This window comes from Drosophila rhopaloa, unplaced genomic scaffold (genome assembly GCF_018152115.1).
Source record: "Drosophila rhopaloa isolate 14029-0021.01 unplaced genomic scaffold, ASM1815211v1 contig_190, whole genome shotgun sequence".
NCBI classification, from domain to species: domain Eukaryota; kingdom Metazoa; phylum Arthropoda; class Insecta; order Diptera; family Drosophilidae; genus Drosophila; species Drosophila rhopaloa.
In genome coordinates, this window is record NW_025335073.1 from 2,586,165 (window position 1) to 2,609,876 (window position 23,712).

The 23,712-nt window shown below is 39.2% G+C and overlaps 1 protein-coding gene across 1 annotated transcript in view; it reads right to left on the reverse strand.

Annotated features, from left to right (window-relative positions):
- Positions 1-23,712, reverse strand: part of LOC123037629 (kinesin-like protein KIN-14E) — a 247,382-nt gene that overhangs the window by 92,400 nt on the left and 131,270 nt on the right. The window contains exon 3 of the mRNA XM_044459287.1: positions 5,222-6,197. Within this exon, the coding sequence (XP_044315222.1) occupies positions 5,222-6,197 (976 nt within the window). The remainder of the gene's footprint in view (positions 1-5,221; positions 6,198-23,712) is intronic.

Consider the following 23,712-nt stretch of genomic DNA (forward strand, 5'->3'; position numbering starts at 1 on the left):
ATTCAAAGTTTTGTGGCTGACACGTAACAGCCTATCTATGCTTAATTATCTTGACTTCCTTCAAGGCGAATTGGTCAACTACTCAGTATCAGCAGGCTCACGGCCATGCGCTTGTTGCCAAATTTGATTAAGGCCTCGAGATCTGAACTTCTCTTGCTGTTTCTGCCATCTTCCAATCTAACTTGCCGTCTCTCTGTGCGATTGTTTCTTCGCCAGCCTGTTGTCCGCCACCTCATCGCTGATAATACTTGATGTGACTCCCAATTTTGAGCCTTGCAGGCGACTCATCCAATTTCCACTGCCGCGAACAACTGCTTCTCCTCCTTACTTTGATAATTAGTTTGGAGAGGAAGCATTGCTCCCGATTTAGCAAGCTGTTACGATATTTTAGGATATTAACCTAGGGTTTATAGGGTCAATGTATTCCCGAGTTCTTCTCTGTGACTGGATGTTCTACTGCTCCTTCCACCGTAGTCGTACCGGGATTCGCTGCTATCGATTGACTCGTTCTGGATGCCCGGGGTAGGTTCCCTTTCGTTGGCTTCGCGGACGTTCAGTTTTTAGGTATGCGTTCGTTACCGTTCCCAGATTATAGTAAACCACGTCGTTTGCAGTCGCCGCTTCCTGTATTTTTCTCTGTCCCGGACGGATGCACAAGAGCAACATGACGTAGAGATGAATGATCCAGCTTTCAGCACTCGGCATGTTTATTTATGACTCAGTATATTATTGATTTGCAGTTCAACCTTTGCTTTCTGCACACGACAGAAATGCACAGTTTATTATTTCACTTTTGCACATGATACGCGGACATTTGTCAGAGTAATTGAACTCCTTACAGATCACGAAAAATGTTTATCCGAAATTACCATTAGGAGGTCATAAACTATCTGCAACTAGTTCTTGTAACCAGTTTTACTGCTGAGATTGTTTGCGGGTTGAGAAACGAAGACACGGCGACAGTCTCTGATGATTGCGATGGTTGAATCAATGCTTGTTTGCACTGAAACTGATTTTTTTTTTTTTGTAATTACGGTTTTTTTATTTATCGAATGTTCTCTCTTCGAGACTAACGACAAGTATTCAAATCTTAGCCTAATACATAAATTTAAGTAGTTCAAATCAAGGTTTTTAGGAGAACGGCCCTAGCTATTGTTGCTGGGTGGTTGTTGCTATTGTTGCTCTTCGCCTGAGTCGTGAATGGCTAGTGTTCCAGGTTAAAGACTGCGCAAGCCTATTTGGATGAGCCTGTAGCTTGATCATATACTTTTCTTTTACATTGTCGATTTCGTCTTTAACAGATCCCACATTTAAATCTCTGTGAATGTTTTGATTCCGTATGTACCACGTTGCACCAGTTATAGTTCTCAGTATCTTTGATTGAGCTCACTGTATAACTTCTAGGTTGCTAACGCATGCGTTTCCCCATAGCTCGGAGCCATATTTCCAAATTAACTTGAGAACTGCATTGTACATAACTACCTTGTACTCCAATTTTAGCGGGGAACGGGCATTTATTAACCAATGTAGGCTTCTTGCTTTTAATTTAAGTTGTGTTCGTTTAGCTTCGATGTGCTTTCTCCAAGTAAGCCGTCTATCAAGATGGACTCCAAGATATGTTACTTCAGTTGTTTGTGGATATGAATGTTGTTCAGAGATAATGGGGCGCAAGATTGTCTGTTTAGGGTACTCTTTTCCTCGTTAACTTTTATGCGCCAATCTGCTATCCATTTCTCTAGAAGCCTGATATGAGCTGATAATTGTTTCGTTGCTCTTATGGGGAACTTAAATCGTCTTAGAATGGCAGTATCATCAGCAAATATTGATGTTGTTGTAAGACTGGTTGTCGGAAGCTCTGCTGTGTTAATTAGATATAGTGTTGGTCCAAGCACGCTACCTTGAGGTACTCCAGCTTCAATTGGATGGTATTCGGAGAGGAAATCTTTATATCGCACTGCGAAACTTCTATGCTCAAGATATGACTCCAGTATTTTATGGGTGTTCTGTGGAAGCAAGGTCTTAATTTTATAAATTAAGCCGTCCAGACAAACGCGGTCGAAGATGTTTGTTGGGAGCACAAAGCTATTTATTGGTGTGAGTGGTTTGAAAACGTTTTCTAGATGTACGGCAAATACAATTGCCTTCTCTTCATTGCTGCGAGCCCATTCTCCTGTCTGTGTGTGTAATGGCGACTCACTTTTGATCAGGTATATGATTTGGCTTTCCACAGTGGATATCGTTTGCTCGATTAGACAGTTGTTATCAGGATTACAAGCCGGTATAATAGGGGTGGAGTGTTGTGCAGCTAGTGATATAACAGACACTAGTTCTTCAACTCAGCTTATTTTTGGTACATGTTTGGGAATCCATCAATATGGGATCCATCAATATAGTGTTCCACGCGGACATGATCTCTAGCCACTCTTCTTGTGACGGCCAAATCAATTTTGTCAGGCTTCTTATTAGGATATGTTGGCCAATATGTAGGCTTACCAGGAGAGATAAGACCAAGCTTGTTTCTTTGTGTTATTATAGCGTTGTACAGCTGCTTTCTTTGGGGTTGGTGAGTCGAGAGCCCCAGTGGGTGTGTTTTGCATTGTAATCACCAGCCGCTAAAAAACGGTCACCTAATAGGTCAAATAACTGTACAAATTCATCTTCGGAAATGGAACAGCGTGGAGGGCAGTACACAGCGAATAAATTTAAGAAACCGCTTCTGGTATCGATGTGTATTGATGTAGCTTGTATACAGGCTGTTGCAAATGATGGCAACTCATAGTGCCTGATGCGTTTCTTGATCAGTATGCCAGTACCGCCATGAGCCTTGGTTGTTTGGTTTTGTTTCATAAATTGTATAGCCATTAAGGTGAAAATAGTTTTTGTTTGTTAGGAGAGTCTCTGATATAATCATGTGCTATTTGTGCTGTGAAATGTCGTTCGCATTCTAGAAACATGTTTTTAAGGAAACCATCTAAGCAGATTTCTGTTTGATTAATAGCTCCAAAAGGAGATTTTTGAGAGCGCATAAGTTCCTGCAGCGTTTGCTGTATTGTTACCATTGTGTTGGTTATAGTTACCAGCATTGCTTCTACGCCGTTAGGCAATTGTGTGTTTGCAGTTGTATGTTGGCCAGTAGTTTCTGGATTCTGGTTCAATATTGGTTGTCGCACTGTATCAGCAGTGGTTTGCTGACCTGTCAGCTGGGTGTTTTTGTTTTTCAAGTGCATACTTTCCGGCTCCAACTTTACCTTGAACATCGGCTTTGGAAAAGCTCTTTTCTTTAAGTCCAGCTATAATCTCATAGATAGGGACTTTTGCTTCAATACCTTTGATAACTACTTGTAATCCTTTGCAACTTTTTAGTTGGTAGGTGTAGTAGTTTATTTTTCGGTTATCGATGTGTTTGGCCACTGATCGGTAGTCTTGCTCGTCTTTCACTTGTATTTTTGTTTCGTTGATGTAACCCCTTTTTATGGACTTTACATAAAACTTGTTTGCTCCAATTTGCTCAGTTATTTTTCTAACCAATTCAGCACAGTTTGCCTGACGTACAAAAATTGTTGGTGGCCTTGGTTGCTTGGCACTAGGTCTTTGAGCGGTATTGTCATCATCTTTTAGATCACTGAGAATAGAAAATTGATAACTTGTCAGCGCATTGTTTGACACAGTGTTTCCAATTTTCTTGCTAACTTTTGGTGCATTTGTTTTTTTTAGCTGCTTGTGGGCTTAGTTTTCTTTTTATTTGCTCATATCGATCGATTCCTGTTTGTATTTATGATCCATTACCATTTTTTGTATTTTTGGGTTGGGTAGGGGCTAGAGCTGACGAAACAGAAACTGCAGTATATGTGGTTGTTGTGGTGGTTGTTGATGTCGTTAGTGTCGAAGTCACCGTTTTAAACGAGGGCATTGTGCTGGTCGTTGTTGTAATGAGCAGATCGTTGGTTATGTAGTAAGGGTCGGGGTACGGACATTGGGCACTACACGGCTGTTTTTGTGGTGTGCCGCTTGGACATAATAAGCCAGGAGAGAGTGAGCGTGCTCTCTCCGTATTCGCTTGCAGTGTTGCAGCTGTTGCCGGTTCTGTTAACTCCTCCGCTCTTATGGAGAAGTAAGCGTTATTTCTGATTGACGAGAGCCGACGTTCGTCTTGTTGTTGCTGCCGAGTCTTGCTCATTATAGCTTTTCGATACAGAGCTTACGCTCTTACACGTTGCCTTTATTTTATTATCACTTATCTTAGTAACTAAAACACTAGTAATTTATCATTTCCAAAGCACATGAGCACAAATACCCATGCGCACACTCTGAGGGTCTTTTCGCGAAATATAATTCGGCTATTTGTGGTGTATTTTTAGTTTCGCGGCGGAGCGATATAAGAACACGTCTGTTGTCATTGACAATTTTGTCAACTGATTTTATAGACACAAAATGGCTTGGGTTAAAAAAATAGTTAAAAGGCGGAAATTAAATCATAATTATTTTGCTACTTTCGTAATTGGTAAAACATTTTAGTTAGAAAATTATTACCTAAAAGTAAATCGCGTTTTGTGTTTTATTTAATGAGAAGGGGTAAAAATGGATGTCAAATTTGAAAACAGATATAGCTTTCTGTTGTAGCAAAAGTTGGAGTTTCAAAACTCTGTCTAAATAAATAATACAAAAATAAAAGATGTTTTACAGGCTTACAGAAGAGCGCCATATATGCACTCATGTACCTCATAATGATTTCAGTACAAGCTTTATTGATGTTGAGGAGAAAGGATGCTGAGCATATCTTCTCTGGCAATTCCTAGCATTAATCCAGCGCAGTTTTAAGTATCTGGGAGCTTACTTCTTTGATGACCTAAACGACCTGGTGGGTATTAACCTAGATTGGATAGTATCCTCCCTTCATATTCTTAGCATATCGACCGGAAACCACTCAAACCTTGTATTTCTATAAAATCAATTATAATTGTCTGTTGGTTTTGGGCACTCCAATGTACTAATTTTCGTTACTGATAGGCAAAGTCATGCGTTTTAAGGGCAAAGTTTCGAATTTTCTGAGGGTTGGTCTATGACTTCCATGACATGGCATAACCAGCCAGTTTATATTTTTGATCTAGAGAGCCTAAATGTAGGATCTGAGCAAACCTTTTTGATAATACTTCTTATTTCTAAAAAGGACTATTTTTGGTGTGTGACGTTTACTTAATACTAATAATTTTGTATTACTTACCTGAAGTTCCAAGTCCAGAAAATGTTAATATTGAATCAAATACTTGCACCATTGTGGATTCCTCTTGGTCAAAAATGGTACTTAGACAAAATGGAATTTGTTGTTTACTAAATGCCCAAAATGAATGTGAAAACCCTTTGTATGTTTCTCCATGATCATGCACCGTAGACCCTTGTTCAGATCTTAATTTTTCTAATCGATGCTTCGACAGACGTCTAAGAGTGTTTCTTAAAAAGCCTCCTATCTCTTGGGGTTTTTTAACTATATTCAAGTCCACTAATTGTCGTCTACAAACAACAACATTTTGATACAACCTCAACCTGTCTTCGTTTGTAGTACCTTTCATTTTTTTTGAGCACTCCACTATGTTTAAGATCCAATTTGATAAAGAAGGATAATACGAAATTATCAAAGATCCTATGTCATTTTTTTGCAAGGTTTCAAAAACAAAACATTTCTGTGACTCTATGGGAAAGTTTCCTTCTCGACAATTTTTGTATAATGGTTGTGTGCTACGATTAACTGATATAGTTATAAAAGTGTCACTAGGATCCAATATAATTGATTCAATATCTTCATATTTAAATTGATAGATGACTGATTTATCTTCAGGATGAATAAACATAATTCCATCACAATGTATTCCAAGTACTATACTGTTTACAAAATTCCAATACCCTTTGTAATTGACATTAAACATTGTTGTGCCATAAAGGGGATATTGCATTACGCAGCTTAGGTACAAAACTTTGGCTGTTAACTCATTTCTTGAGGATCCGTACTGCCTATGGGCTTGCGCTAAAATTGGTATCCAAAACTGTTGTTCCCTTGTTTTTGATATTCTACTCGGTAAAAAGCTGTTTATATCTGAATAATATTCTGGTTTTGGCTGATTGGATGGATCTCCCAACGCTACTTGAGCTTGAAGTCCTGCTAGTTGTAGAGCCACCTTTTCACTGACGGGAAATTCGTCTTTCTGCAATAAAAAAATCAAAATAAATATCAAAAAGAGTAGAATAATTGTACACCGGCAAGCAAGAGAATGGGAAATCGATTTCTTAAATGGGTTTCTCTATTGTAAAATGTATATTTTATTATTTATTTTACAATTTGTGTCGAACTCTGAAAATTTAAAACTTATTATACTCAGTGCTGCACCTCAACAATAAACAGCTACTGATTTAACTAATACAAGTTTTTATTAAAAATGGTGAAATTTGTGATTATATTAGTATTATAGTAGAGCGAAAAATCACCAACGAGAGAGAGCGGCGTTGATGGATGTTCAAGAAGAACACTAATTATCATAAATATAAGATTTTACGAGCTCGGATTCTGTCAATATGTATATCTATCTAGAGCCGTTAATAGCGATCTGTAACTTAAAACCTAAAAGGGTGCAGTGCCGAACAATTGTAATCTTAAGTACAGGCCACTTGAGCCTGACCATAAATATAGTTCTCACACTGCACAAAAGGTCGCCTTGCGGGAGACCGTTGATAAGGCTCCCGCTCAGGCAAACAGATGTGGTCTCTGCGTAGACCATAGATAAGTATATTATGAGAATTTCATGTTAGTTACGTAAGCGAAGACTTAGAAAAATAAAGTCAGTTTTAATACAGAACTCAAACACCTTCACGTTTTCCATTTTACAGGAATCCCTTACATTTTGGTCATTCTACGCAGATTTGCCACATAGAATCGAAGTCGATATGAATTCGCTCCCGCGCAGCTTCAGGATATGCGCTTGAAGAGTTACTGGGATTACTACACGACTGGCTTCTGTGTGTAGGCAAAGCAATTTTTTGTTGATCGTGAGGGCAAATTTTCGATTAAAGTATGGTGATAATGCTTCCTCGCCTTGCTGAAGTTTTTCTGGTCATCTTACAGTAACATACCGTACTTACAGTAACGTACCGGACTTGTTTGAGAAGTTTGTCCTTTTCGATGTGGTTGCGAATGATCTCAGAATTGATCGGCGTGACAGTTCTATTACGATGTGGCAGGCTTCTTCTTCTCTGTCGAAATCCGGATCCATCCCCACGGGAAGGCGCGATAGGGAATCTGCGTTGCCATGAGCAGATGTAGATCAATACCGAATTTCAAAGTTATGAGGGGCCAGCGCTTTAGCCTGTTTGACGTCATTAAAGGAAGATGTTTGCCTGGATTGAAAATCGTTACAAGTGGCTTATGATCCGTTATATTTAAATGTATTAAACCTGATGTTTGTCAAGTGTTTTTGATGCGAAAACAATAGGTCTCTCCTTGCCATCTTGTTGGATATGCGAAAGGACTACGCCGATACCAAAAGATGATGCATCCGTTGCAAGGACTAGTGGTAGGTTTTCATCGAAATGAGCTAGCTGAGTAGCGTTAATAATATGTGACTTCTGGGCTGTAAAAGCTTGTTGTTGTTGCGGCCCAAAAAGGTATGCTACATTTTTTCTACGAAGTTGGTTCAAAGGAGCGGCCAACTGAGAATAATTCGGTATAAAGTTGCAATAGTAATTAACCCATGAATGCTTCTAATTGCTGTAGATTAGAAGGCGGACGCAACAATTTAACAGCCTCCAAGCCTGAGCTGTCTGGAAGAATCCCTTGAGCTCTGATTCTTCGACCTAAGTACTCTATTTCGTCCGTGAAAAAGAAACATTTCTCCTTTTTGCATCTGATACCGTTCTCACGAAGAATACTGAAAACTTGGTCGATTCGCTTTAGATGTTGCCCGCTTGTAGGTACTGAGATGATGATGTAGTAGTAGTTGCCACATCCTTCTACTCCTTTTAGAAGCGGCTCCAAATACCTTTGGAAGATCCCTGGAGCACTGGCAATCCTGTAGGGAAGGCGCTGGTATTGAAATAGGCCAAGGGGTGTGTTGACGACCATGATAGTTTTTGAATCCTCACCCAGTTCCATTTGAAGATAGGCATCCCTTGAATCGATTTTGCTGAACTGCTTGCCGTGACGTATTATGTGAAACAGAGCCTCTTTTGTCGGTAGCGGGTACTGCTCAACATCGATCTGTGCGTTGACTGCTTGCTTAAAGTCGCCACATATGCGAATTGCGCCTCCTGGTTTTGGTGCAAGCACAATTAGGGATGCCCAATTGCTGAATTTGATCGGCTTCCAAATTCCGGCTTGTGTCTGTCTGCCTCAGCTCTGAATTGGGCCATCTGTGCAAATAGAATTTGACGGCTCTTAAAAAACTTTGGTGTTGCTGACGGTTTTAAAAATACACTTGCTTTGAAGTCTTTTATGACACCCATGGCTTGTTCGAACACCTCGTTGTATGCCAAATAGATTGTTTGATGTCTCAATGTGCGCAACGATTATGACCACTTGCTTCTCTTTTTCACCGCACTTTGCAATTGTGTGCAACTCCCCAAGCAATGGTATTGGTGTTTGACCAAACGTATGTAATACTCGGGAACACTTGACTAATTTTTGGGTTATTCAACAGCGTAGTGGCGTTGATTACGGACGCTGTGGCTGTGGTTTCTGCAACTATAAGCACATCTTCAAGAGTTGGCTGAGACTTTTGAAGAGCAGATGTTCGGACGGCATCGTATGGCGTATGTCTGATGATCTGATCTCGCATCATTTCATTTACATAGTTAGAAGAACAACCGTTGGCCTTACAGACGAATTGGCATTCCCGAGCGATCCCGCGCAAGTCGGCTACCCACTCTCTGTGCGTTTGCGAATGTTTCATCTCCCTCTTAAAAAACTCATAGCGAGCAGCAACAACGTGTCGTTTTGTTGCAAAATGTTCCGTTAACTTGTCTGTGAGTTGCATGTACATATGTATACGTGTTCAAATTGTTGTTCCCGAACAGATTTTTCAATAGTTCGAATATGTTTATGCCACACCACGAAAGAAAATAAGCCTTTTGCTTAATTTTTGCACTAACCGAATACGCGTTAAAATGCTGGTTTAACTGTTCAAGGTAAGACTCCCAGTTTTGATTGTCTTTGTCGAATTTGTGGAATGGAGGACACGAAGATAATTCACCCATGTCGCTTGAATCACCCTGCCCTGGAGAAGCGTTTCTATCCATCATTGCTTGCATCCATTTCTGTTGCTGTTCCATAATGTCTTTTGTAAATGCTTGCTGTTGAGCAAGTATTGCTTGGATCAAATCATCATCTGCCGGCATCTTGATGAAAATCAACGACTACTCGACACGATTTATGCGATTTAAATGTTTTTATCTTTCGACAAAATTTTTCAGGTTTTTCCTTGTCTCCAATATGTTGTGTTCTCGTTGAGTTCTATTTCAGACTGCTTTTATTCTATGCGAAGCATACAGAGTTGCCAGATTCTTAAAGTAATAACAGAGTATAGAATGGAGGAATAGAAAACAGTTGTACTGTTGGCAATATATAACAACTATGGTCGGCGAAACATCCGACGTAGTTAAAGCTAAAATGGCGAAAACAAGCCAGAAAGGCAAAACAGCCGAAAAACTCACAACTGAAATAGAAAACCTTCGTAAGCTCCTCGACGACATAGACGAAGGACCACCGGCCGAACACGCTGACAAGTTCAGCACAAAGGAAGCCATAACCACAATGATTAAAAATTGTGGGCATGGCCAACTTAAGACAATTTTAGAAGCTTGCAACTTCTCAACAATGAACGAAGACGTCACGAAGTACATTCATTGTAGTACTGAAATGACAGGCAACGCCAATTCAATATTATACACACAAAATATTACCAACTATCGAGGTAATAATTTCAGAAATAATTATCGCGGTAGGAGTAACTACAGAGGTAACTATCAAAATAGCGGATATTACCAAAACAATAGATACAACCAAAATAACGGCTATAACCGAAACTTTAATAACCAGACCAATAATAACAATATAGGTCGTGGATATTATAGAGGTAATAACCGTGGTGGAACAAATAACAACGGAAATAACAACACTAGAGGCAACTCACATGCTATGTGAGTAAGAACCGTTGAGTCTCAATCGGAAAACTAAATACTTCCCTTAAGAAAGAACAGCCACAAAAATCCGAACTGTACAAATTTAAATCTCAGTCTTAATGTTTATATAAATATTCAAAATTATCACATGAAAACACCCTTAACGCTTTTAATAGACACAGGCTCAGACATAAGTATTTTAAAAATAAATTCTGATCAATATGGTGAAATAGACAATACAAATAGTAGATAATGACTTCTCAATACCCTGTGACGGTATATTGGGAATGGATTTTATAAAAAAGTTTAATTGCCAACACGATTTTCAAAAGGATCATGATTGGTTAATAGCTCGACCCCAAAATTTCAATCAAGACATAAATATTCCAATTATACATTCAATTGATAATAATTTAATTATCCCAGCACGATCTGAAGTTGTGAGACAAATCTACTTAACAACCTCTCACAAAGAAATACTTATTAAAAATCAGTGTATAGATGATGGTGTCATTATAGCCAGTACTTTAACTAATTCAACTAACACATTTGTCCGAATATTAAATACAACCGACACAAATAAAATTATAAACATCTCTAAAATAGAGTTTGAACCATTAGAGAACTACAAAATATTTAAAAATCCTGAACATGAAACACGAAAAAATTTAATCTTATCCAAATTAGCAAAAAATGTTCCCCTAGATGTTTAAAAGTACCCGCACTAAACTATGTACGAATTTACCGATATATTCGGATTAGAAACCGAACCCATATCCTCAAATACTTTTTATGAACAAAAATTAAGATTAAGGGATGACACTCCAGTATATATTAAAAACTACAGAACACCCCATAGCCAAAAAGAAGATATAGATAAACAAGTTGAAAAACTTATAGAATATGGCATAGCATAACCCTCAGTATTAGAATACTACTTTTCCCAAATCCTGGTTCGGAACAAAAGCGTTGGAGATTAGTAATCGACTACCGTCAAATAAATAAAAAGCTAGTAGCAGATAAATTTCCACTACCAAGAATTGAAGGCATATTGGATCAACTTGGCAGAGCAAAATTCTTTTCGTGTCTTGATTTAATGTCCGGATTTCACCAAATTACTTTAGAAAAAGAATCCAGAGACATCACGTCATTTTCAATGAGCACTGGCTCATACCGATCCGAAAAAATGTAAAATTAAATTGGACTCCTGAACAAAAGGCGAAAGTAATAAATCAACAACCGAAAAGGAATTAACAGCGATACACTGGGCAGTTAATCATTTTAGACTATATGTAAGTTAACTAAGTTAACCGGGCGACGGCAATGACCGATCGTCCGAAGGCTCGCTCCAGCCAAATTGCTGACACAGCGTCTGGCCGGAAGCTCGTGCATAGCCGGCAAAGACTACCCATTGGAGTGGCCGCTATGAGTCTCTTTTTTGTTAGCTTTAAGTTTCAGTTTAGATTTGACTTTATATGAATAAAGAGCTGTCGCTCATACAAATTATACTCCGACTACCGTCGTTAAATTCTTATTATTGAAAAACTGTCTGAGTCCCTAGGCCAGCAGGTAAAGAAGGGCAGTCACCCTTCCAACATAATCTTCGTAACTCATCTTGGAGAATTCTACGGCCAGCCGGCCAACCACCACAGCGACGAACCTTGCCACCCGCACCCCCCTGGATAAGCTGCAACTGCGAGGACCCGTGGGATAATTAAATAATTAATTGGCGCTCAACGCAAAAGTACCCACAGCGGTATAATAGGGATCATGTAAGTGAGCACCTCAGTCCTTATACTTCCCGGTATCTGCATTTGTGTGTAACTTATAATAAATAAAAGAAATAAATCGCGGCCAGAATATTCTTCTGCAGCTCGAATAAATAAAACAAGTAAATCACTGCCAGAATACTTTCTGCAGCTCCGCTTCCATAATTTGTTTGGTGTTAATTTAAAAAAATAAATACAATATTAATTAACATACTCATTATTTGATGACATTGTGGAATTTTAAAGTGTGAAATTATATGCGTTATTATTATATTTGCTTCTGTGTGTTGTTTGCATTTTTAATTGCTAAAAAAATATAAATATATCAGACACATAAAATATAAATATAGTATTAAATATCTCGGCCTCGGCGCAAGAGCGTTGCTGGGAAATAAATAAATTGTTAATTTATTTAAATAATTTTATTGGCGACAGAGCTGTCACATCCAATTGTGGGCATTTAATTTAGCCCTTTTGTGTGGTTGTGTTTTTTGCTTATACTTAAAATTCTCTGTATTAGCTTTGCAACAATCTTGGGGTTTTTTGTTTTTTTACTGCTTCCCCGCTCCGCGCCGGTACGCGAACCCGACACCGCGCATTCACATTTCGGCTCTGTTAGCTTCGCTTCTTTGTTTACCATAGCGGCAGCCCAGCTGCCACGGCCCCTTTGCTGTACAATTTTTTTATGTAAAGCTGCTTAGGCATGCAACTCTTGGTAGATGGAATTTAACATTGCTGCCCATGTCATTCCTAGATTATAGGGATACCAAACAAAATAGCGACTCAGAGTCAGACTCTGAGAGACTTCTAATTACTTCTACACCGAGGCAGGCGGCTACCAGTGCCGCTCCCAATACAAACATGTCCATAAACGCGGATCAGCTCCAGGCTGTCATCCAGGCCGCTATCGCCAACTCCCTAATAGAAAAGGCCGGCGAGGACCAGCGCAGGGAGAATGAAATGCGCCGAACTATAGAGAACTTAGCTAGGCAGGTGGCAGAGGCGCGGATATCACCCGCCCAGATGGAAACCCCCCAGATTAAAGTTTATGAACCGATTGACATCTCAGGCGATGTTCAATGCAACGAGCCCTTAGACGCCGTTAAATGCCTTCCCGAATTTACGGGGGCACAAGAGACATATGTCTCTTGGCGGCAAGCGGCAGTAGCTGCGTATTATATATTTAGAAATTATGTAAATAGCTCACGCCATTACCAGGCGGTAATTATTATTAGGACCAAAATTAGGGGCCCTGCTGATGCCGTGCTATCTTCGTTTGGCACTGTATTGAATTTTGATGCGATTATAAATCGCCTCGATTTCACATACAGTGACAAGCGACCGATGCATGTCATAGAACAAGAGATGGGCACCCTCAGGCAGGGAAATCTCTCTCTGCTACAATATTATGATGAGGTCGAGAAAAAATTGACCCTCCTCACAAACAAAGCCACCATGTCGCACGACGCCTCGGCGGCAAGGGTCCTATGCGAAAAATTCCGGGATGATGCCCTTCGAGTATTCATCTCGGGATTAAAACGCAGCCTCACAGATGTCCTCTTCTCGGCAAAGCCAAAGGACATGCCAACAGCGCTTGCTTTGGCCCAAGAAGTGGAGAAAAACCACGAGAGGTATTCCTTCGCGGCTTCGTTTGCAAGAATCCAGGAGAATAAAGAAAAAAACAATATCCAAGGACGCAGGAGCGCCAATAGGCCACTCCTCAAAACAATTCGCAAACAGGTGCTAGCAAGAATCCGTATTTCACAAAGCAGCACAAAGCTCAGGTCCACTCTGCTCCACGCGGTGATAGGCCTCATGAGAATACTCCCGAGCCCATGGACATCGACCCTTCGCTGTCCAGGATGTTCAAGCCATCTCAAGCGCCGGCTTACCAAAACAGGAAACCGGCCGTGTCCGATCGATCTGGCCCGCACAAGAGGCAGAGAGTTAACAACATTGCGCAGAGCGAGGGCGAAACCGAGGGCAAATACACCGCCGCAGCCTCAGGCGCGGTCCAGGAAATCAATGATGACGCCATTCATGAATATGATTCGGACGTTATTAATTTTTTAGGGGAAAATCCCTGCTACCCGTCATCAGACGAAGAGTAGCAGGAGTAGAAATGAAGCTTTTGGTAGATACGGGCGCATCAAAAAATTTCATCCGTCCATACGAAGGGTTGAAAGGCATCCGCCCGGTAGAATCGCCATTTACGATACATTCTATCCATGGCGTCACCACCATCACTAGGAAGTGCTTTGTCTCCCTATTCAACTTGAAGGCCACGTTCTTCATATTATCAGATTTGTCCTCCTTCGATGCCATAATTGGCCTTGGCAGGGGCATCGCTTTGTCTAGCTTCCGGCCACCTCAAATGGGGCTCCGAAGTAGAACAGTTAGAATTCCAATCGTGCCCCGACGTCAATTTTACCAACATTGATTGCTCGGACGCCCCGCCTCTAGCTAGAGAGGCCTTTATAAAAATGCTCGGCGAACGAAAAAAAGCCTTTGCAAACGCCAACGAGGCTCTACCTTACAACACGTCGGTGGTAGCTACCATCAGGACGGTTAGTGAGGAGCCCATTTATGCCAAACTTTACCCATACCCAATGGGGGCAGCTGATTTTGTCAATAACGAAATCCAAGAGTTGCTAAAAAACGGCATAATACAAAAGTCAAAGTCCCCCCTACAACAACCCAATATGGGTAGTAGACAAAAAGGGCACTGACGAAGCGGGCAACCGCAAAATGCGGCTCGTATTGGACTTTCGCAAATTGAACGAGAGGACGATACCTGATCGCTATCCTATGCCAAATATCTCTATGATACTAGGGAATTTAGGCAAAGCCAAATACTTCACAACACTCGATTTGAAGTCTGGCTACCACCAGATCATTCTGGCAGAGCGTGACCGTGAAAAAACTTCCTTTTCCGTTAACGGAGGAAAGTACGAGTTTCGCCGGCTACCGTTTGGTTTGAAGAATGCTGCCAGCATCTTCCAAAGAACCATCGACGACATACTGCGAGAGCAGATTGGCAAATTTTGCTATGTCTATGTTGATGATGTCATCGTCTTCACATACGGCACGTGGATTGGGTTCTTAAGAGCCTGCACGACGCCAACATGAGGGTATCAACGCAGAAATCGCGTTTTTTTAAGAAAAGCGTTTACTTTTTTGGCTTTATTGTCACCAGCAACGGTGCTACAACTGACCCAGAAAAAATTAAGGCTATTCATGAATTCCCCGAACCCAAAAATATATTCGAGGTGAGATCGTTCCTTGGCCTGGCCAGTTATTACCGATGCTTCATTAAAGATTTTGCATCAATAGCTAGGCCCATCTCCGATATCCTGAAAGGGGAGCATGGAAGTGTCAGTAGGCACAGATCCAAAAATATCCAGGTGCAATTTAGCGAACAGCAACGGCTTGCTTTCCAAAAGTTGCGTAACATTCTGGCTTCAGAGGATGTCATCCTCAACTACCCTGATTACAAGAAGGCATTCGATCTAACGACGGATGCCTCGGCATTTGGCATTGGCGCGGTACTATCCCAAGAGGGAAGACCCATCACCATGATATCTAGGACCCTAAAAGACCGAGAAGTTAACTACGCTACTAACGAGCGTGAACTGTTAGCCATAGTCTGGGCGCTGGCAAAATTACGCCATTACTTATATGCAGTAAAAGATATAAATATCTATACTGACCACCAGCCATTGACATTCGCAGTATCGGAATCCAATCCGAATGCGAAAATCAAACGATGGAAAGCTCGCATCGACGAGTCCGGCGCCAAAATGTTTTATAAGCCCGGCAAAGAGAATCTCGTTGCGGATGCCCTCTCCAGACAGCAACTTAACGTTGTGGAGGCGGAAGAAGCTTATTCGTGTGCGGCCACTATTCACAGTGAAGTGTCGCTCACACACACCATCGAAACCACGGATAAGCCATTGAATTGCTTTCAGAACCAGATAACTCTGGAGGAAGCACGCTTTCCGTCTAAACGCAGCTTCGTGCTCTTCGGAAACAAGAGACGGCACAGCATTGACTTCATATACGAGGAGTCACTGCTTGAGGAGCTCGCGGACGTTATAGTCCCCAAAGGCGTAAACGCCATTCATTGCGATCTGCATACGCTGGCAATGATACAGGATGAATTGGTCCGGCAATTCCCAGCCACCAAATTCTGGCACTGTAAAAACCGTATTACAGATATTTTCGCAGTCGCTGAGAGACGAGAAATCCTCACCACTGAGCATAATAGGGCTCACAGATCTGCACAGGAGAATGTCAAGCAGGTACTTTCGGAATACTATTTCCCGAAAATGACCAAGTTAGCGAATGAAATCGTCACTAACTGCAAGACCTGCGCTAAAGCAAAATATGACAGGCATCCTAAAAAACACGAACTCGGCGAAACGCCAGTACCGTCGCATGTGGGAGAAATGCTACACATAGACATTTTCTCCACTGATAAGAAATACTTCCTCACATGCATTGACAAATTTTCAAAGTTTGCAATGGTCCAACCAATTCCCTCTAGAACAATAGAGGATCTCAAACCGGCTTTACTACAACTTCTTAACGTCTTCCCTAAAGCCAGAGTCATTTACTGCGACAATGAACCCTCATTGAACTCGCACACTATTCGGGCCATGCTGGAAAATCACTTCGGGGTTAGCATTTCAAATGCACCGCCACTCCACAGCGTCTCGAACGGACAAGTGGAGCGATTCCACAGCACTCTGGTGGAGCTTGCCAGATGCCTTAAAATCGACAAAGGCATTAGCGACACTGTAGAGTTGATCTTGCTGGCTACGTCTAAGTACAACAAGTCTATCCATTCGGTCATCGATAGGAGACCGGCCGACGTGGTAGTCACACAAGCAAGTGACCCGCATTGCGATATACAGGATAAGATAAGACTTGCCCAAAATAAGCTGAGAAGCAGGGAAAATACCTCCCGACAAAACCGAGTGTTCAATGTCGGCGACAAAGTCCTAGTGAAATCCAACAGGAGACTAGGCAACAAGCTTTCACCGTTATGCGAAGAAAAACTGTGGAAGCGGACATGGGGACCACAGTCCTCATTAAGGGGAGGGTGGTCCACAAGGACAACCTTAGGTAGGCGAGACACAAACATTTTGTCATTCGCTTGATAATTTTTTACTATTTTTTCCATTTTTTATCTCTAGCCACTTGGCATAAGTTTTTGTCCTTATCATGTTTTATTACCATTATTTGTACTCATAACTCATTTACGCTTTATCTCATATGTTTGGTGGTGGGCTACCCAAATGTTATAAAATACTACAACAAATCCAAAATTACAGGTTTAAACCCATACCTCTGCTATTCCTTTTTGCCCTGACATCGGCGCACGTCACGGACTACTCGCAAGCCAAATACATTCCCATCATTGATGGACGAATTTTAGTATGGGAAGAATTCGCATTTTTGAGACACTCAGCGAATCTCTCAGAGTATAGGCGCGTGGTGGAGGAAACTGGTGGCATGATTAACATGTTTCCCCGGTCCCACATGCAAAAGCTTTTGATCGTAGATGTCGGTCACCTGCGTGACCTTCTCGAATCACTAAGCATCCACCATAAGGTAGCCAGGAGTTTAGACTTCTTGGGAGCGGCGTTAAAAGTAGTGGCGGGAACGCCAGACGCGGAGGACCTCGAAAACATTAAACTTACTGAATTTCAACTTATCAATGCAAACAATAGACAGATAAATATTAACAACAAAGTACAGGAACAAAGTACAATTCTGAGGTCGGCTAAAAAATCCCAAGTTGATACGGGACACCTATACGAGATGTTATTGTCTCGGAATAGGATGATTGCGATGGAGCTGCAGAATTTATTGCTAGCAATAGCTCTTGCCAAAATCAATATAGTTAGCCCCAGCATATTAGATCATGCAGACCTGGAAAGTGTGTGGATAGAGGAGCCCACAGATACCCCCATTAGAGATATACTGTCCGTTGCGTCTGTCAAAATTTTACATTTTATTATTAAATTTCCAAAAATTAAGTCAGCATGTGTCAAGATCACAGTTTTTCCCATGTCACACCATGACACAGTACTCAGGCTGGAGGGCAAGGTCATAGCAGATTGCGACGGAGAGATTCACACAGTCAAAAACTGCTCCGTGTCACCTGGAGCCACATTTTGTAAACTGGCGCTGAGAAGATCATGCGCCCAAGAACTCCACGCTGGGGGTATTGCGCACTGCGATATCCAGCATAGCGATTTGCACCCCATCACCCATGTAGATGAAGGCATTATCATCATAAACGATCGTCCAGCTCGTGTGAGGGTGGACAACGGCACTTACGTCCACTTACGAGGAACTCACCTCATCACCTTCATTGAGAGTGCCATGGTTAACGAAACCCGATACGTCAATCACGACGTGGCCCGGAAAAGGGTACCAGGAGTGGCTAGCTCGCCTTCCCTGAACATCACTCTGGAGCACAACATTCTCAGCCTTCCATACCTTCACCGCTTGAGTGAACGTAACTTGGAACATATTAAACAATTCGGGGAAGATATCAACGGCTATCGTTCACACCAGATAATGCTAATCGCAGGAGCGATCTGCTGCGCGTTGATCTGCGTCGGTCTCACTTATCGGCGAGTCACCCAGGCCAGGAGATCCAGCCCAACTAAGGCAGGTGATTGCCCAAATAGGGTCGGCCGAGGGCGGCCTTAATTCTGAGGGGGGAGTAGTTAACTAAGTTAACCGGGCGACGGCAATGACCGATCGTCCGAAGGCTCGCTCCGGCCAAATTGCTGACACAGCGTCTGGCCGGAAGCTCGTGCAAATTAACTTTCTCCTTTGTGATTTGGTTAAAAAAATTTATTTTTATTTAACTTCACTTATCACTAACATTTCATAGGTTGCACTTAGAATATTTCACTGCTCCGATCTTATCATTTATTCACTTCTATTGTTCTTATTCTTTTGGATCTCAAAAACGGACTGCCGCACTTGGGCTGAAAGATTAATAATCAAACCTCGGCTTAAGAGATTTTATCTTCAAAAATTGATTAAGAGATTGACTCAAGAGAGTCGGAAAAATAGGATGATGAAATTTGGCAATTAAATCTGAAATCGAGATTTTGCCGGAAATCGGTGTTTACATTATCGAGCTTCGAGGGTCGCTTTGGGTCTCCGATGTTTAGAATATCGGCTGAGGATGTTTACAGAATCCGTTTAATGCGGAGTGTGAAATGATATGGGTGGGAACCAGTCGAAGGCGTAGTTGAATGAAATAGCTGACTACGGGTTTATCTTGGAGTCAAATCTGAATTATTTGGAAATTGGGCTGGGCTCAAAGTTGTTTATAAATCGGGTAAGTGGCCCTAAGTAATGTGCTATATAACTCCCCCATCCTAAATTGAATCGTCCCGATTCATTGGAACTGAAGGGTATATTGACTGTAATTGATTAGTCAGTTCGACAATGATATTTTCTTCTAGGGTGTTTTCATTGTCGGGAATATTGGTATTTTCATTTTCGGGTATAATATTTTCTTCATTAATTTCTACATGGGTTTGCCGTGGTTTGAATATTAAAAAATTTCTGTATTTAATTATAAGCATAATCATTAAATATATAAATGTAAGTATTACCAATATTAACGAAATTGGTATTTGGGTTTGTTTGATTTGAATAAAAGGATTTAGTATGTTAATATTATCGAATGAAAGTTCCGAATTATTTGACATTATATATTCGGTTACTAAAAAATTGGTATGTTTACGAGCAGTGCACTATGGGGAATTTGCCCGATTTTTTGGAATAAATTAATAACTAGGTAACTAGTATTATTTCAGTGAGGTTTTTTTTATAGTGTTCTATATACCTATACACACCTGTTGGAAAAGTGAAAGTATACCAAAATTTTTTTTTTTTTAATTACAAATTTAGCTCTATATGCTCTTAATTTTAAATTTCAATGTTGTACAAAAAATCATAGTTGTTTTGTTCTTCATAATCATCAACATCTAAAGACTCGTCTCCAGGTTCATATTGGCATAATAACAATTGAATGACTTCTGGGGAAGAGAAAGCAGCTTATGTTTTCGGACGCACTTCTTCAAATTCATTGATGAAATTATGGGGTCTGAAGTATCCATGGCTCTCTCAAAAACATCTGTAAAGTTGGCGATTCGACTGTGGGATCAACTTGCTTGCTAACAAAAGTAAATACGGCATCTTCTTTTCTCAAAGACCCTTTTGCCTATGCCACACTTCCAGCAGGGCTGCGTTTTTGATCAAAATATTGGTTTCTAAAAAATTAAATTACGCGAAAAGTCGCACGAAGCGCACGATGAGACAATATGTTCTGAATTCGGAATTAATGACTCTACAACATGGATATAGACACTCACTGAACAAAGTTGAACATTTTTTTAAAACTCTATTGAAAGTTTAACTTTCTTTCCAAAACCCAAACGAAAACATCACCTGCTACATTTACAAATTGTATAAAATTGGACGCACATATTAAGCAATATATAAGTATTTTTACACAGAACATACCTTGAGAATTGGTAATCATTTCAAATTTGACTGACTTACGTCATTTTGTTGCAGAGATAATGATTTAAAAATGAGCTTCATAGTTAAGCAAAATGTAAACAAACCATGTGCGCTTGCAACAGCTGACTTTAACAGTTGGTATTTAAATACTAGACTTTTAAGTTAACATTTGCGGTATGTTACCAAACAGCTTGATGTTTTCTTAATACATTAAAACAAAAAAATTGAAAATCGGCATACTTTTAAAAAATACATTTATTCCAAAAAATCGGGCAAATTCCCCATAGTGCAGTGATGTATTCCAATATCTTATTTTCTACATTAGTGTAGGTTACATTATTAATTATAGAAGTGCCATTAAAAGTTACTAAATACGACCCTTCTAAATGGGTGTCATTGATTACATTTTTTCCGTTTACAAAAATGGCTCCTTCTTGGATTACATCTACATTTTTATTTTTTTCTCTGATTTTTTTACATTTTGTTTTTTCTCCATTTAATAAATTTGTAAAACACGATCCTTCTGGATTTATTGTGCAGTAATTATTAAACAATTCTTTCTTAAAATTAGACATTACATAATACTTGTTTTTACATTTTGCGACGTGATTGTCGATTAATAATTTTCCATCTTTATGTGAAATTGATCTTGAATTGTATACTTCGCAACGATCGGTAATAATGGGATATTTTATGTATATAATAAAAAGTTCTTGGTGCAAAGCAATTTTAAATTCAGATATATCCAATAGGTCAGTTATAATTACAGGCTTTTGTTCATGTTTATAAATTTCTTGTAGGTCCTCATTGTTTAAAATTTTGGTGTTAAAAACATCAATTTTTGCAAGTGTAATTGTATCCATTAAATTTGTAAGATCGTAAGTAAGCAAACGTAAACGATATTTTCTAAGTGGATTTTCTTGATTTTTAAATGCAGATTTGAAATCATCAGATAACGTTTTTATTTCTTTAAATAATTTAGAGTTAATAACGAATTGATCGTTGTTATTTTGTATTAAATCATCAATTTTATTCTGAACAGCTATGAAATCATCATGATCTGGAGTGCCAGCTAACCATTTCCAAATAGTGCCTAATTCATTAATTCCTCGCTTTGATCTATTGGGTATAATTTGTGCGATAAGTATTTTAATTATTTTTAAATCCTGTGCTATTTCCCAATGTAAATTCTGGTCAGTATTTATAAATTCAGATTCAAGATTAATTATTTCTTTATAAAAACTTATATTAGTAATATGAAATAAATCCGCGTATGATTCATAAATAAGAGCATCTTTGGTATCCTTGTAAAGGAAGAAATCATGGTTTGTATAATCCATAATTTCGGCTTTGGATATAGCCACCATCAATAATAAGAAAGTTAATGATATCATTATCTGGAATTTGAAATTAAACATTTTTTATTTAGCATTTAATATTGTCTTTATGAATCGTACGGTTTCGATTATTAATAATAACCTTATTAGGATGATTCTCCTTTACTACTTGTTTTTTGTATCTTGAATTAAGTTTGTTTCTTTCCCCGTGTTTTTTTTCAAAAATTACCTCACCTACGTGATAGTTTTTCCCTCGTTTATTTTTATTGTGAAAATCTAACATTTTTTCCTGAGCTTGTTTAAGCAGTTGGGGAGTTGTATCATGCTTAATTTTATTAAATAATATGTCATATGGTCTTTGATTAGTAATTGAGTGTATGGTTAAATTATATTTTTGTGCTGCTCTAATAATAATTTCTGAATAATCGACTAAATTAAGCTCGTCTTTAATGCAACGGGCAATTTCTGTCAGTGTCGAGTGTGCCCTTTCAATTTGTCCATTGGAGGTACTATGTCGTGGGTCGGCGAAATATAATGATAACCCATTTCTTTGTGCAAAAGATTTAAATTGGGAAGATGAAAAACTTGGCTCGTTATCTAACATTATAGTTTTGGCTAGTGGAAATTGTTGTAAAATTTCCGAAACTTTATTTTCTATATTTAATTTATTTTGGATTTCTTTAACTATTAAATATTTTGAATAGGAATCTATACAAGTAATGAATATTAAATTTTGAGCATAATATATATCAATATGTAAATTTTCACCCTCTCTTTCTGGAATAGGAGCCTCTCCGATAGGAATTTGCACTGGGTGTCTATCGTATTTATTCTGATTACAGATTTGACAATTTTTAATATATTCTTTAAGTTTCTTGTATAAATTTGGCCAATAATATAATCTACATATTTGCTTATAATTTTCATCAAGCCCTCTATGAGCTCTACAATGAGTTTCCGTGATAATAAGAGCCTGGTCTTCCGCATTTTCGACATCTTGGACAAATATTTTCGTATATAAAAATGTATTAATAAAATTATCTTTAAGTGGTTTTTGTATTCTATATAAATCTTCTAAAGTACAATGAATTCCTATATTTATATTTGGTGGAATATATTCCCTTAGAATTGATACCAAATTTTCTGGAGTATCATATTCTATTATATGCCTTGTATTTCCAAATGAGTTTATCGACTCATGTATTGTATACCTCCCCGTTGCTATTAGCAGTTGTTGCTTAAACTGGTTTAAGGGCTTTCGGGTTTCTTGTATAACATTCTCAAAACTACTCTCTGCTGAATGCTGAGTGTTTTGATCTGAGACCGATTCATTACTTTCTGTCAAGTTATTTATTTGGATTCTTGATAAGGCATCTGCGACAACATTTGTTACTCCTGGCTTATAAATAATTTTTGGTGAATAACTTTCAATAAAAGAATACCATCTCTTCATTTCAATATTTGGGTTTTTTTGAGAAATGGAAAATGATAAAGGTTGATGATCTGTATAGATCTCAATGTTATTAACTCCATATAAATAATTCCGTAAATTTTTAAATGCCCAAACTATGGCTAAAAGTTCCTTTTTATTAGTAGCATATAATTGTTCAGTTTTGGATAAAGTTTTAGAAATAAAAGTAATTGGTTTTCCTTCTTGAGAGAGAACAGCTCCAATTGCTAAATCAGATGCGTCAGTGGTTAAAGTAAATTTTTTATTATAATCGGGTTGTACTAATTCTATTTGTGCGATTAAATTATCTTTGAGCTCGTTAAAAGCTCTTACAGCTGAATCATCCAACTGTATGAAAGTTCTACGTGAAGCTTTTTTAGATACTTTGCCAGTTTCGCCTTCCAAATATTTGGTTAATGGTTTTGCAATTTTG